Source organism: Notothenia coriiceps, unplaced genomic scaffold (assembly GCF_000735185.1).
Source record: "Notothenia coriiceps isolate Sejong01 unplaced genomic scaffold, NC01 NC01_scaffold00027655, whole genome shotgun sequence".
In the NCBI taxonomy this organism is placed as follows: domain Eukaryota; kingdom Metazoa; phylum Chordata; class Actinopteri; order Perciformes; family Nototheniidae; genus Notothenia; species Notothenia coriiceps.
This window is the reverse complement of record NW_011360356.1, coordinates 33796-49688: the sequence shown is the minus strand read 5'-3', so window position 1 is coordinate 49688 and position 15893 is coordinate 33796. Positions and strand designations below refer to the sequence as shown.

The following is a 15893-nucleotide window of genomic DNA, read 5'->3' as shown; positions in this document are numbered from 1 at the left end:
GTTGTAAATGGCTTGATGGAAAGCAGGTGTGTAGTCGGGGAGGGTGCACAGCTGATTGCAGCAGGTGAGTGGAGGTTGAGCCAGGAGCCAGGAGTGACAGCCACCACGCCCACACAAACAACACAGACAGGGGGAAACAAACAAACACAAAGGAGACGGCTGGAGCAGTACAGCCACCACAGCGTTACCTAATGCAACTCCACACTATGTCTTACGGTGCCGTGTACCGGAGGGGAGAGAGAGAGAGCAGCGAAGGGGTGGGAGAGAGAAGTAATACGGTTTCCTGATAAAGCTGTGGAGAGTATGTGCTGCAGGGAGCTGGATGCACAACGCACCCGGGAACGAACGCTAGCTCCGGTCCTTTTTACTGTGGACTCGCTGTCCTGACAGGCTGGTATTTGTGCAACCTGCACAAACACAATACTGCACCATGATTACAAATGGTGAAATACAATGTAAAACTACCGAAAAATACCAGCTCACTAAAACACAACCGCTCAACTCAACGCAACTACTAACTATACCCGCGTTCAGAGAGCGGAGATGTGTCCCCTGTGTGATGTAATATGACGCGTATGACCTTAAAAAAAAGCAGTTTTTAAGAGCAGAGCTCAAAATTGCTCCTTTCCCTCTGAATTCCTGCCCTTATGTCTCGTAAAACATATCAAATCCTACATTCACTTTTTTAATTTTAATTTTCAAGCAAGTTTAAGCATAAATGTAGAAAAAAAAAAAACCTGCAAGATGCTCTTTAAAGTTAATGTTACACAAATAAAAGTTGATTTAAACTCTGCAGCGAACAATGTAAAGAAACAAATGCTATACTGCTGTTCTAGGCTTTTGGTTTTGTTTTGAAACCAAGTCGTTTGTAAAGTGTTGTTTACTGTAAATAACATTTGTTTTATTGATTATTGATCTGTAAACAAAGTAAAGAAGGACTTATGGGAGCTATAGTTTCTAGAATTCTAGCAAAATGCATGCTGGAGTTTCCAGGTGCTAGAATCTGGTCATAAAGATCAGTAGTAGATATACAGTGAATTCCATCTTTAAATAATAAATGAAGTCCCTCATGGCTAACGCAGCATCCACACGGTGGTGTGCGTTGAAGCTTGCCGGTGGGCGTGTCTGAAGCTCGACCAACAACCAATTACATGAATCTCCCGCCCCGGACACACGGTTTGATTGGCTAGCGCTTGTACTGGCATATGATTTGATTGGCTGACGCTTCTGTTGAAGCTTCAAAAGTAGAACATTGCTCTACTTTTGAAGCGAGCAAAGCGAAGCGACGGAACCACAATGCAGTTCGGCAAAGCGTGATGTCACCCCATTCAAAGTGAATGGGCAGAAGCTTCAACGCACGCCGCCGTGTGGATGGGCCGTAAGAAGAAAGGTACCTCTGCTTGCGGAGCTGCATCTCCTCCATCACACCCTGGATGTGCTGCACGTTGTCCTGCTGTTCTCCAGCTGGACTCTCCGTCTCCTCCAGGGGCCACGGAGCCTGCGTGCACATCTGCTCCATCAACTGCGCCCCCTTCTGACGCAGAGAAGTTAGACCTGCCTCTGTATTGATAAAGGGAGATGTAAATATTCTTTAAAACAACAACAAAACATTAGTATTTTGGACGACAAGCCTCATCAGTCAGAGCACGAACCGACAGTTTGCAGCTTCTCCTCCAACAGTTTGAGATTTTGTTGAATTGAAGCTCCGTCAGCTGGAGCCACATCAGCACAGAGCATGCCCAGAAGACCGTCCAACAGCTGGGACAACTGCAGGGAAAGACACAGAGCTTTGATTACTCAGAATACATCTGTAGCCACTTGCCCACATTCAGATTCATCCGGAAATGTTCTGGCTTTAGTTTCCTCTTTTATTGGAATAGTGTTTTTTTTCCTAAATTTGTTTCCAGTACGAAACATCCAGTACGAACAGCAGCTGATACAAAGTGTGTGTGTGTTTGTGTGTGGGGGGTGTGTGTGTGTGTGTGTGTGTGTGTGTGTGTGTGTGTGTGTGTGTGTGTGTGTGTGTGTGTGTGTGTGTGTGTGTGTGTGTGTGTGTGTGTGTGTGTGTTACCTCCTGTGTGGTGGTGTGGAAGCCCTGCGCTGCCTGCAGGACGTTCTGTCTGCACTCCAGCTGAGCGGCCTGCTGGTAGCACACGTCGCTCAGTTGCTGCTGCAGCGCCTTCAGCTCCACCACCTCCTCCTCTTCCCCGGCACTGAGCAAGGCAGCAATCTGCTGGTTCAACTCCACGTACACTGCAAACCATTCCTGTACAAAAATACAAACAGTCAGCACAATGCCTACATTTACCACCAGTCACCTAGCCAAGAATATAGCAGTCCAATTAAAGTCCATACTACAGACAGCATCAAACTCCACTCAGAACTGTGTTGACCCCAAATCTCATTCATTCATTCGTATATGTTCGTATGTACATTTTTGATATGTTGCCTTACACTGTGCTGGCTCTCGATCTCCTCGTGTTTCTGCTGCAGAGTCTGAGCCGCCCGCATTGAGTCTCCGATCGCCTGCTGAGTCTTCAACAGCTCTGAACCTGGACCCTGCAGCCAGGTGACCACCTGAGATGAAGAAAACAGAAAACAGACAATACAGACTTAGTGATCTCTTAAAAAGGATAAGAGAGCATGTGAAGATTACAATGTAATATGAACAGTTAACTATGACTCACAAAATGCACTTTGATTGAGAAACCTTCAAACAATCAAAAAGCTATAAATGCAGTTATTTCCACACGCTTTGACCAGTAAGACATGACATGTGAGCGAACCTATACAGTCTATGGAGCAAACGTGCACCAAACAAGATTCTAAAACTAAAGCAACTCATTTGATTACCACTATGACGTGTCAAATCTCTACTGAGAGGAACTCTCTAGTCTGTGGACTGCAGTTCAGCAGAGCGACCAGCAGGGGGCTCTGAGGCTCTGCATGTCTCTGATGGCTGCAGAATATCCAACATGACATCCCATCACAACATGTATTATTTCCTTTCATGGTCACTGCCCATTGATATTTGCTGTTATAAATAGTTTCTGTCAAAACCACTTTACCCGAGTCCCACCCGTTTATGTTTTCCACAAATACATCAACATATTACATCATGTTTAACTGAAAAGAAAAAATTGAAATGGAACATTGATATAGAGCTGAAGCATGTGAGGGCTAGGAATGATTTCAGACCACACAGACCTCCTCAACTCAAAACACTGGTGCCTACATTTCCCAAAATGCCTGTGAATGTGTCCTTTGTCAGTCTCTCTCTTCCTAGTAAATGCTTTCAAAACACAAAGACTCTCTTTACACATACTGTATATGGTCTCCCTGTTCTTTGCACGAGCATGAATGTTACTGTTATTTATTCTATACTTAAAAATGTTTGTATTTTCCCCAATGTTTAGAATGTTAATTAAAGCTTATTGTGAACAATCTGTGAATGTGCCTCGTTTGCTAGTTACCTCATGTCCTGTGGACTTTATATGGTTTTTTCTTTAAATGGTGTGTTTGTTCATTACAAAATGGAATCTAATTCAGTGATTTCCTTATGAGTTCAAATGTTCACAATTGTATAATACAGTACATGAACATCTGGAACTTTCCAGATGTGTGCGCCAGTGTCATGATGTAATTGTATTTATCAGGTCAGTGATGCCTTAAAGAACAAACAAACAGACAAATATGATACAGAACTAGGCCACCGCCAACAACCCCCCCACCCCAACAAGCCCTTCAGGCTGTAGACCGACGTGCTGTGGTTCCCATGGCAACCCCAGGCTTATTTCCAAGACGTTGGTGTTACCCATCAGCCCCTGCGGCTGCGGGAGCCCCAGTAACTACAATATAGTCTATTTCTACTTAAGTGCTGCTCACTGACACTGTGTTTGAGGGTCAAAGGTCAAAGACTGGATGATAAAAGAATCAGAGCAAAGGACTTAAATACTGAGGGAGTCAAATCTGCGTCTAAGTCTACAGATGTAAAGGTCGCAATTATACATTTCTACAATGATTGGGAACATGAACTGTACTTTCAAGAGCTGTATTAGGAGCAGTGAACATTATAAAAGCAAGAGTTTGAGATTAGAGAAACAGACTTGGAGGAGAGTTAGATAAGGAGACTGGCATATTCCAAATAGCTGTCCAATAGATATGAAGCTACAGCCAGCAGCTAACTTCAATACAATAGATTTAGGTTGGTTCTACAGTGTGTTGTAGAGAATTGGGAAAACAAGCAAATAACCTTTAATTTGGGAAAAGCTGCCACAGCTTTCCAAATAAATATCATTTTACTACACTTGTTTCTGAATCATACACACAGAAAGTATCCACCAATTATAGTTCATTAGATAGGGATCTACATCTTGAGCAACTTGCACATTGATTTGTCTACATGTGCAAAACACAGACGGGACACAAGGGAAAAAACTAGTCGATAGCTCTGCCTAAGAGGTTAAAAAAAATCCACCTACCATCTCAGTCATGTTTAAGTCTTGCTGAATTTTGCATAAAACAAAACAAAATCATGACACATCCCCAAAGGTTGAAAAAGAAAACCTCAAAATGAGATTCTGGCCAACAAATGAGGTTGAACTGCATGTTGACAATCATTAACAGATGGGGACCCAAGCTCACAGCTGTCCATATACCTGTTCCTGTGTGTGTGTGTGTGTGTGTGTGTGTGTGTGTGTGTGTGTGTGTGTGTGTGTGTGTGTGTGTGTGTGTTACCTGCATGACTTTGGCGTGGATTTCGTCCAGCTGGGTGCGCTTGTTTCGCTGCCTGCAGAGCTCCTGGTATCTGGTGTACTGCTCCCTGAGCGAGTCCAGCAGCTTCATCACCTGAGGCTGAGCCAGCAGCTCCTCGTCCATGGGACACCATGCTGGACCTGGGGGTCAAAGGTCAGAGAGAGGTCAGGCAGGAGTCCTGTGGGGGTGATAGCCCTGGACATCTTCTTATCTTTAGTCTAAATGTACAAAACGGTACATGCTATTCAGGGCAATCAATTGTAATATTTTAAATTAAACTATTTGTTAACCAAGTGATCTAGATGTCCGTCTCATAAAAAAGACGTAACCTCTACATGTATCTGGACACTGAACATTGCAGCCTTACAGGATTGTTAATGCCGTTCTTAAATCATGGGCATTCATCTGCTGCTATATCAGTCTCCACTTTTCTAGATGCAGGCTTTCTACCAGATTTGAACTGGATGCTGGGGCTTGGTATCGTAAAACAAAATGCTCAAACTGGTATCGATACCAGTCCCCTTAAACTGAGCTCAACTGCGAGCTAAACCATACAAATAGTAATTATTTGAGTACTAAAAGGATCGTATGCAGGTATTGTTTGACTGGAGAGGCTGGATTAAATGTGCTCTTGGGTTATTTTTGTCCATACCTAAAAAGGTATTGAGTAGTGTTCCCTGCCCTATTGTCTGCAGAGATTATCTCCAGTTCAGACACAAGGCATTAGTGAGGTCCAATCTGATGCTGGGGGACAAGGTCAGGGTCACAGACACAGAAAAAGAGGCGACTGTCACACCATCCTTAAACAGAACCTACTTGCACTATTTTATCCGTTTTATTTGTTCTATGTCCTATATATATGTTGCACTGTTGGAGGAGCCTGTGAACTAAGTGTTTCATTGCCATATCTACACTGTAGCTAATGTGCAAGTGACAATTTAGCCTTGAATTGAATTAAATACTCCAGCAGTCTTTGAAGTAGCCTATTACACTGTGTCAAAGTGTAGTACTCTTTGAAATACTCTGGGAAAACTGAAATGGATAAAAACAATACAGATCTATCTATCTGTCCGTCTGTCTGTCTGTGCACTAGCCCAGTGACACCTGGATGATTGACAGCTGCTTCCTCACCTCCTTGTCCTCCTCCTTCCGTGCCGTTAAAGCGACGCTGCTGCAGCTCCGACAGCAGTTCGTGACCTGCAGACAGACAGAGAGTGTGTGTGGGGTGGTATGAGATTTAAAAGCCTGTTATGAAAGCATTTGAAACAGTAATGTGTCAGTGTTTGTGTACATGCTGCAGAGGGAGGAGGGTGGTACCACAAACAAAGACTCCTTTCACCTCGGCCCAACACTCAGACACAGGCTGCTCAGTGCGGAGAACACAGCCGTCCATCATCCATCCATCCATCATCCATCCATCCATCCTTAGTGTCTATTTAGCTCCAGGTCTTAACCTCAGACCTCCCTCTCCCCTCCAAGAGACCCCGATAATAAGCTTGAATCCACAATTATTTCAGTCTCTACCCACAGTCCATGACCACAAGGGAAAGAAGTTGTGAACACAGAAAAAGTGCCTAAAACTAGAAGAATCTATGCAAAAAGCTTTATATCAGCAATTTCTAGGTTTATTAATCTGTCTTTTTTGGGCAAATGAGATCATACTTGTGTAGTTAACTTAAGGGGATAGGTTCAAACAGTCTTACAACAATTGTAAAGGGCTCCTTTGACAATAAACAGGTTCTTCTGGCAGTGAGTAGTTCTCCTGTTCATACTGGTCATTAAAAGATTCCCTGCTAATGCTCTTGAACGCAAGCTACGAGGGCCATAATCCAGTGTCCCACTTTGGTGTATTGCAATGTTTATCTGAAGCTGAAATCAGTTAGTCAAGCGGATATATTCCATCAAATCCCCTATTTGTGTGTCCCTGATACGCTGCAGTGGTGGGACGGTTTGGTCAATCTGTTTCGGACAAAATAGTAAAATGATCGTGAGTGAAAGGGACTTAAATGAGAGGCGATGATATTTACCAGTCTGAAGGACAGTCTCAGGGTCGAAGGATGGCAAGAGGGCGAGGTCAGCTGATCTGCAGAGGAGAGAGACATAGCTATTGATTAACTCTGTCTACTGTTTGTCAGTTTAAACTATAGGTGTGTGTATGTGTGTGTATGTGTATGTGTATGTGTGTGTGTGTGTGTGTGTGTGTGTGTGTGTGTGTGTGTGTGTGTGTGTGGCCTAACATTACTGTACTTGTGGGGACCTAAATCTGTTTACACAGTCGCCTCCCTTATGGGGACAAAATGGAGGGCCCCATGAGGGGAATCATTAATTTTAGGGTGAAGACTTGGTTAGGTTACGGGTTAAGTCTCCAGGAAATGCATGTAAGTCAATGTAATTTCCCCTGAAGTTATGTATACATGGTATGTATGTGTGTGTGTGTGTGTGTGTGTGTGCGTGCGTGCGTGCGTGCGTACTTCTCCTTGTCCACCGTACTGCTCTTGTCACTGTCGTTGATGATTGACAGCTCGTCCAGCAATGACGTTGACTCCCTAGTGAACTTCTCAAAAACCTGACAACAAATAAAATGAAAATAAACAAGCATGCCCAGACCATAGCAACAAGCTTACCTAATTGGGCAATTCAAATATCAAATACACACGTTTATCTCAAATGAAATACTCACCAGTCTCTTGTTCAGCCAGTCGTTGTGGTCATAGTCCAAACTTCCTCCAAAGTCGTCCGTTAGCTGGCACGGTTCAATGTAACGAGTCAGCTTATTGGCCGAAACCAGGATCACCTGACAGGAAGGAGAGTACAATTAAAATGTTGATCATTAAGTGTAACAGAGACAAAACAATACAAACACAGCATGAAAGAGGTTATGACATGACAGATTAGCAGAAAAACAATCAGATATTCACAGAAAGTACGACTGTAATTTATTAAACATCTATATCATTTAATGATTTGAGAATATGTCTTTAATCTACACTGTGAAATAAAATAATAGGTTTGAAGGACAATGAAAAACAAATCCAAGCATATATTAATATTGATGACATGTCGGGGAAATCTTTTAGAACCATTCTTCCTGCATGATTTAATATACTAAAGCATATTTAATGTTGGATGGGTAGTCATAATGGCTAACGTTGGACAATGGTTGCTTTTCAGTCTGTAATTTATGCTTCCTTGCCTCTATGTCCTCCAGCCAAGTGACCCAAAAACTGAGGTCGGAGATCATGTTTTTGGGGAAAACGCTTCTTATTATTATGTCAAACTCTGAGACGCCCTGACGCCACGAAGGATCTATAATTGGTGTAATTGGAGTGGCAGTAATATGGGTGCCAGTAGGGCTGGGCGATACGGGCATCATATCAAATCACAGTTTTTTTCTTGGTTTTGACATTTGATAGAAAAATATATTTGACCATTTTTAGTTTTCCAGCGCAGATTTCAAAGTTTAATGTAAAACTTACAATTCTGTATTCCTCCTAACCCTAGGGTTCAGGTCTTTTTCTTTAACACTGTTACAGATATATGAAGGTTGAGTGCTGCTGTGCATAAAGAGTCCCGTGTCTTCAAAGCAGTTCCTTTAGGGGCAGAAAGAGTCATGAGGGAGGTGAGGATCCCATGCATGAAGCTGTAATGCACCTCAGGCACGTCACCTCTGGAGCGCTGCTATTGGCCGGTTCAGTATTTCAGGGAGGGAGACATAATTATAGCCCCTTGTTTTCTTAAGACCTAGGAGTCACTGCAGTCAGCAATAAAGAAGCACACAGAGACTCCTTCAAACTCAGTTTCTTCTGGTTCTTTCTAAGTTCTGACACGTAAAACAAAGGTTAAGTGTTCTTCTTTCTTAGATGTTTTATACCAGCTGTTCATACCAGTGCTGATCACAGATTTATTATCTAGAGTTGCTTCAGTCTAGGGCTGCTCAATTAATCGTATTTTAATCGCGATTACGATTATGGTTTGCAACGATTACGAAAACAACGTAATCGCAATAAAACGTTTTTTTTTTTAATTATTACTTTCTTTTTTTTAATAAATTTTTTGTTTTGGTTTTTCAGTTGAATTATACTTAAAGTTCAGGGTAATCAACTGTTAAAAACTGTTTCTCCAATAAATTGATGTTTTCAAAGTCAATGAATAATCGCATTTAATAATTGCAATTACAATTATTGACCCAAATAATCGAGATAATGATTTTTGCCATAATCGAGCAGCCCTACTTATTAAGTTATTGGATCACGAGACAAACGTTCTTGTAGTTTCTCAGAGCGATTCTAAATCTGGACATAGAGCGTTCAATGGTCATGAACAGCCGGCGAGTTGATCTGAGGTTTTACAAAAAAACAAACATCTAAGTTTCCCTTAAAATTAAGGCATTTAAACATACTGTATGTTTCTGTCCCTTCATATTATCTTTACTTTGAACTGCACTTGTATAAAAGGTTGCTTTGCAAATAAACTTGGAAAGTCAGACAGCTGGCAGTGAGCTGGTTTCTAGCTGTCAGCAGATGCTGTCACAGGAATTGGACTTGTATGCGTGTGTGTTTATTTAAATGTAAGGCAAGACTTTAGAGCAGCTGTAGGCCACACACCCCTCTGTGACATCCACACACCCTCCATAGTTGGGATGAGTCACATTTCAACACTTGAATCTCCCTCTGTATGTGTATGTGTATGTATGTGTATGTGTATGTGTATGTGTATGTGTATGTGTGTGTGTGTGTGTGTGTGTGTGGATGGTGACCACTCAAACTGATTTAAATAACAACCTCAATCTGAGCACATGATTAATTAAAGCATTTCATCTTTCAAAAAATATATATAGTTGAATCAATCATAAAACTTAACATTAACGCTTTTGATGACTTTTGTACCGCTACCTTTTTTCTTATTCATAATATTGCCTCTTAGGTTTCCATTATTTGTATGAAATGTTTTTCTTTTAAAAAGGAGTGTTTAAAAAAGCTCTATATAAATAAAAAGTATTATTATTATTATTATTATTATTATTATTGTGTCCTTGAAAGCACCATCAGGGACAGTCTTCGTAACAGTCTCTGCTCTCAGCACACAATGAGAACCCTACATTGACTTGAAATTAATAAAGTCATCTAAATGTTGCCTGAGATGGATTATCTATAATGAGCGGCAACTTTCAAGTTGCTTCACACCCACTAACTTGCTCCAGTTACCGTGGCAACAACTATTGAGCCAACATGGCTGTGGAAATCTGGGTCACAGCGACTCCTGATCTCCGTCGGTAAAACCATCTGTTGTAATAGAGGAGGCGGATTGGCCGACAATCACACAGACACACACGGACACACACACGGACACAGACACGGACACACACACACACTCCATCGACCCTGGCTCAGGTTTCCAGCAGCACTCAAGACAGTTAATGGCGTTCAAGGTTATCATAACTGGCTCACTCTGTCTCGGATTGATATCAAGTAACAAATACAATTCCGGTATTTGTGTGTGTGTAGATGTGTGTTTGGGTGTGTTGGACCAAACAGACGGTCTGTTTGTCTCTTAGGTTGTTTCAAAGCTAGAACAAGAACTGGGTTTTTCAAACTGCTTCTCTCCATGACAGCAGGCAGTTCATCTCGCCTTCAGTGAGTCTGTTCAGAACTGCAATAAAACACCAAAACGTTGCCAAAAGATTTCTCAGCAACTTGTTAAGACACGGGTAAAGCTGAAATAAGTTGAAAGAAAAAAAGAGCATTGGAACAAATGCCTATTTTGGGTCAGGCTTGTGTGCTTTTCAGCATGCACCTGGATTCAGCCTGAAAGACATGAAAGACATTTAAAAATATCAGCTCCACTATTTCCATGTATGCATATCCCAAAGTAGCAAACTTAGCTGCAAAGAATTCAAGTAGTTTGAGGTTTCACATCTGGATATAAATGACGAACCGGCCCGTCAATGGCCTAAATGTCATACTAGCATTCCTGAAGCCTTTTTATTAGATAGTGTATATCTGGGAAGTCACAGTTTGTAAAACACTGTGGAAACACAGAGACAAACCTCACACTCAAACCTCACATTGGTTAATAAAAGTTAGAATTATTGAAGGCCCCAAAGGGGGAGAAGCAACCAAAACAATTTCATGTTGATCAGAGATACTTCTCGGACTGCACCTGAGCTCATTACAGCTTTAATATATTAACAAATGTACCAAAATCTCTTTTATTATTATTACATTGCATTTAACTGACGCTTGTATCCAAAGTGACTTACAATAAGATGTTCCACAGACTGGGAAAACCTCTGAGAGTGTGCCTTTCGCAGTCTGGAAAAACAGCACCACAAAGACCTCTAACTCCTATCAGTTACCTCTCAACACGAGAGCAAGCGCTCAGTGAGTGAAAAGGAAACCTGAAACAGTATAGCGTAAACCAGCTCAGAAACTCACCTCAAAGCCCAGTCGGTCTTTCTCTTTCCAGAAGCAGAAGTGCGTGACCTTTTTATCCCAGAATTCATCTGGCTTCACCACGCAGACCAGCGACACCTCGGCAGGGATCACATTCTGAAACAACATCAAAAGCATTAGCATCCTCAGCTTTAAAACATCCTGATAACGTAATAAAGTCATTTATTGGATCCATATTACGGGTTTGTACCTGCAACATGAGCACCACAGTCTTCACGATGTTCCACTGAGACTTTCGTCCGTCCACGATAACGGTGAAACCTCGAGCTTTACACTTTACACTGAGAGAAAAAAAATTATTATACGAGGATATTAATTAAACTCTGAAAAGCACACACATTTACATATAGTTTCTTGTTCATGCAGTATTTGGGTTGCCCGTGGAAACTGATTTAAAGTGTAAGAGTTTGTTGTATTTCTTCTCTTCTGAATGTGTACATCTCTTTCAGACTTATATTTGTCTTGTTTTTATGAAGCCCAGTATAATCTAAAGGCGTTTTAAAACAGCTTTGATAACATGTTCTGGAAGAAAAACATTCCTGACAAGCATTAACGAGTTTGAAAAGCTTGTGTTGACATTTTTACTGCAGACATTTAACATAAAATCTGACAAGCTGCCAAAAAGTACGACTGCCAGAGCCCGTCATGATGTGGAGCTCAAGAAAAGGACTTAGGAATACAAACAACCAGAGGCATCGACAACAGGAGACAGTGAGTGTGTCACTTAAAAATAAAATATGTTTGCCATAAGTGTTTTATAGTTTTAATTTATTTGATAACAGTCGTCAAAGGATGCAGCCTTTTTGTCCCAGACAGGACTGGTCTGAAAGTGTTGTATCCTCAAAAAACAGCTGTTGGAAGGGGAGGGGTTATCTTATAATCAGGGTCCCCTCATATTAGGGCCAATACGATAAAAACCAAGTTGTGATAATCTGGAATCATCTTTTAAGCCTTTTACAGTTACAGAGAACATACTGGATTTAAACACTGTTGCCAAGATACAGAGAAGATCCAGCAGCTCCTCAGTGACAGGTCGACACCAAACAGTTCCAGAGACATTCAAACTGAGATGAAACATTTTGTTAACAGAGACTTACTACCAGAGTGTCACTGATGTGTGAGTGTGTGTCTGTGAGTGTGTCTGTGAGTGTGTGTGTGTGTGAGTGTGTGTGTGTGTGTGTGTGTGTGTGTGTGTGTGTGTGTGTGTGTGTGTGTGTGTGTGTGTGTGTGTGTGTGTGTGGGGATGCTGAGCAGGTAGTCCAGTGTGGCGCTGAGCTCCTCCATGCTGGTCTGATCTGAGCTGAGAGGGATGGTCAGGATCAGACCACTGCGCCGGTCTTTCCCCCCTAAAGAGATACAGAACACCATGAAATTAAGTTTTTTAAAGACACCAAGTATTGATTGAAGCAGGGTATTTCTGTAAATAAAAACAGGTTTGAATTTTGGAACCGATAACATCTATGCTTTTTCAATACATTTAGAGTATCTGACTTCACAGCACTCTGGATCTAGGGGGAATCTTTATATCACACATCGAAAAACAACCCTTCAGAGCCACGATTGGAGTTACACCAATAGTATAATACTAACAACATGAGTGAAGCCTTAGCAGTATCTGCAACTGTTCAGAAATACCAGCTTTAAATGGAATGAATAGAAATGCAAAACAATTGAGAAAAGATTTGAATGTTGTGTGTGTGTTTTACCCGACAGAAACGCCAGCTTCTTCTTGAGGAGGGGGAGCATGGTGGTCGCTTCCGCATTTACCTTGGACATCTGAAACACACATACAAAAGGCTTCTTAAAGGAAAGGTTTACATTTCTTTAACTATCAATATTTTTCAAGTTATCATATCAGTTAGAAATTCCAGTGTTAGTTACTGCTAAGATGCAAATACGTTGTAGGTCAAAAGGAGTATATCAGCCTTATAATAAGAGATGAATAAACTATAAATGGGTCCCTAATACACTCTGTAGCAGCACAGATAAACCACAGACCCCAGCAGTAGTATTATAGGAATATTATGTCGAGCTCAGCTCAGTGATTTTCCATAAGGATTTTCTGTCCTCTGGCACTTCTCCCAGCAGATCAGTCTGTTTCATCAGAGCGGTCAGTGAGTTTGCATTTATGTTGATTTAATGTTTAATTTTAGTGAAATAATCATCAGATTAAGTGGTGATGAAATAATTGTTAGTTGCAACTCTAGTTTGAATTTGAAAGCAATGCAGAAATGTTTCTATTTTTACAGATACGTATGTTTCTGACTTCTCTCTGTACTTGGTTTGAATTACTAGTGTTTTCATTTGTATCATTCAATAATATAATCTGGTTTATAAACACAGTATAGTTTCTTATACAATGCTCTGAAAGTTAGAAGACAGGCGAGCTGTTTTCCCCTGTTTTACGTCTTTATGCTAAGCTAACAGCTTCATATTTAACAGACATTTAAACCTCTTTTTGTTATACTTTATTTCTTACTATGTGCTTGATACATTATACATTGTATATGCACGTGTATACTTAATCTATTTAATTATTAATAATATAAAAATCCTAATCTTATCCTGACACACTTTTGTGTGACAAAGCCATTGAAACAGTGCATGCTAGATGATTTAGCACAAATCCAAAACTAATCCCCTTATTTGGAGTCCATTTGTGGCCTTCGTGTTTGTATTGTTTCGTTTTCCAATCATTTTAAAAGCTCCTTTTTACTTCATGCCTCTGAAAACCAGAGTCGAACAAAAGTTGCCAAAGTGTTGTTTATTTCACAAAAGTAAAGGCAGTCTTTTTGTGTATGTCCTCTTCTCAATTGTCTGAAGTGTCTGATCTTTGGAAAAGCTTTTACAAGCTTAAAATAGTAACATCCTATTAAGTTACAAGCAATGCAGCCTGTGGTGGGCTAATGCATGTGTTTTAGAGTACTTTATGTTAATTATTATAATTCTGTATGACATACTTGTTTGTGCTATGTAGGAACATACTTTGTAAAAATAACAACCTACATTAGGAAACATAATAAACTCTCTTAAAAGATGTCACATTATAAAGTGCAGCAATCACTATTTAGCAATGTTTAAAATTAAATATGAGGAGAATTGTTTTACAAGAGATGTTACTTTATGTTTCCCATCACATCTGAACAGCCACACCCCCAGAAGAAGCAAAGTATTTTAGACTTAAGTTATTATTTATTAATAACAAATGTTTTTCCTCCAGAAAGTTTAACTCTAAATGTCACTTTTCTGGTCAGAAACATTTGATGTAATAGCGAATACTCAAATACAATATAAATCCAAGTTTTCATGGAGTTAAATATTTCGTAATGTTTACTTATTTTCATTGTTGTTTTCGACTATTCAGCTAAACTGAAATCCCATTATTTGGGACAAGTTCCCATCATCATCCCTACGCCCACATTAGTAATAGGGGAATATTGGAAGTATTTAGGATGATGAATGACCCCCACTGCAGCACCAGTCCTGCAGCAGGCTTCATCCTCCTCTTCCTCCTCTTCCTCCCCAGCCTGCCTGCGGCCTCGCTGCAGCTGCAGGACGGTCCGGCTGGGCTCGGTTGGTCTCGGCCTGGTTCGGCTCGGCCCACAGACACAATGACCTACATTCAGCAGCTGCGGGCTGCGGTTGCTGCGGCTCAAACATCCCTCACCTTAAACCTAAATCAACTCCGTATAGACAACTTTGGGATCCATCATCTATCAGTATTGATCCGTCGCATTTTCTTACCTTTCAGTCAAATCTGCAGCATTATCCTGTTCCGATTTTTACTCCACGTCCTCCTCCTTTTTTTCCCTCCCGTGTCTCTTCTCCTCCCCAATAGCTCTTCCTCTCCTCTTCCTCCCCCTCTTCCTCTCCGTTTTGGTTTATCAGGAGATATTCAATCTATTTTCAATTGAACACTGAGGACATCAGTTTGCTCTGCGTTGGTTTTGAACAACAGTGGAAACACAGGGAGCAGGCGGTTGGGTTTGCTGCTCTGCGCAGACTCAGTAAAGCTCATAAAAAGAAGACAACTTCCGGTCAAGGGACATTCAAAATAAAAGCTTGAAGGTTTCTTAACTTTTGCTTTGCTGACAGAAATAAGTTGTTTCTGTTTCATTATAGGTTATTTATAGAAATATATCAAAGCTAAATTGCATTTACATTGGCTATAATTTTGTTCCCACTTATACTTATCATGATTTGTAATGTTTATAGATAGGTAAATAGATAGACAGACAGACAGACAGACAGACAGACAGACAGACAGACAGACAGACAGACAGACAGACGGACAGATAGATACTTTATTGATCCCAAATTGGGAAATAATTTTTGTTCAGCAGCAAAGTGTACTGGCATTAAAATCTTGAAATTATTATTTGGACGTTTTAATATTATGACTATTTCAGTCAATATTTCACTTAAAGGTGGGTTAGGTAAGTTTGAGAAACCGGCTCGAGATACACTTTTTGTTATATTCCATGGAATGCTCTTAACATCCCGATAGCAATGAATATCTTAAGTGCTTTGACAAAAAATCCATTAAAAAAATTCATCTGTGGAAGTAGTACTGTAAAAAGCACGACCAATCATTTTAGCCGGCCCGGCTAAAATAACTGGATGGCCTACCTGCCTGTCAGCCTTCTATCTGTGCACAAACTTATCTCGTGCGCGTTCATGTGTGTT

At 40.8% G+C, this 15893-nt stretch overlaps 1 protein-coding gene across 1 annotated transcript in view; it reads right to left on the bottom strand.

Moving 5' to 3' along the window:
• Positions 1-15197, bottom strand: part of sestd1 (SEC14 and spectrin domains 1) — a 23061-nt gene extending 7864 nt beyond the window's left edge. The window contains exons 1-14 of the mRNA XM_010785386.1: positions 14952-15197; positions 12914-12983; positions 12448-12553; positions 11398-11491; positions 11190-11303; positions 7436-7549; positions 7227-7321; positions 6783-6838; positions 5887-5952; positions 4738-4895; positions 2455-2577; positions 2072-2266; positions 1653-1767; positions 1395-1560 (exon numbers count right to left, since the gene is read on the bottom strand). Coding sequence (XP_010783688.1) covers positions 1395-1560; positions 1653-1767; positions 2072-2266; positions 2455-2577; positions 4738-4895; positions 5887-5952; positions 6783-6838; positions 7227-7321; positions 7436-7549; positions 11190-11303; positions 11398-11491; positions 12448-12553; positions 12914-12983 — 1472 coding nt within the window. The 5' untranslated portion in view covers positions 14952-15197. The remainder of the gene's footprint in view (positions 1-1394; positions 1561-1652; positions 1768-2071; positions 2267-2454; positions 2578-4737; positions 4896-5886; positions 5953-6782; positions 6839-7226; positions 7322-7435; positions 7550-11189; positions 11304-11397; positions 11492-12447; positions 12554-12913; positions 12984-14951) is intronic.
• Positions 15198-15893: the final 696 nt, after the last annotated feature.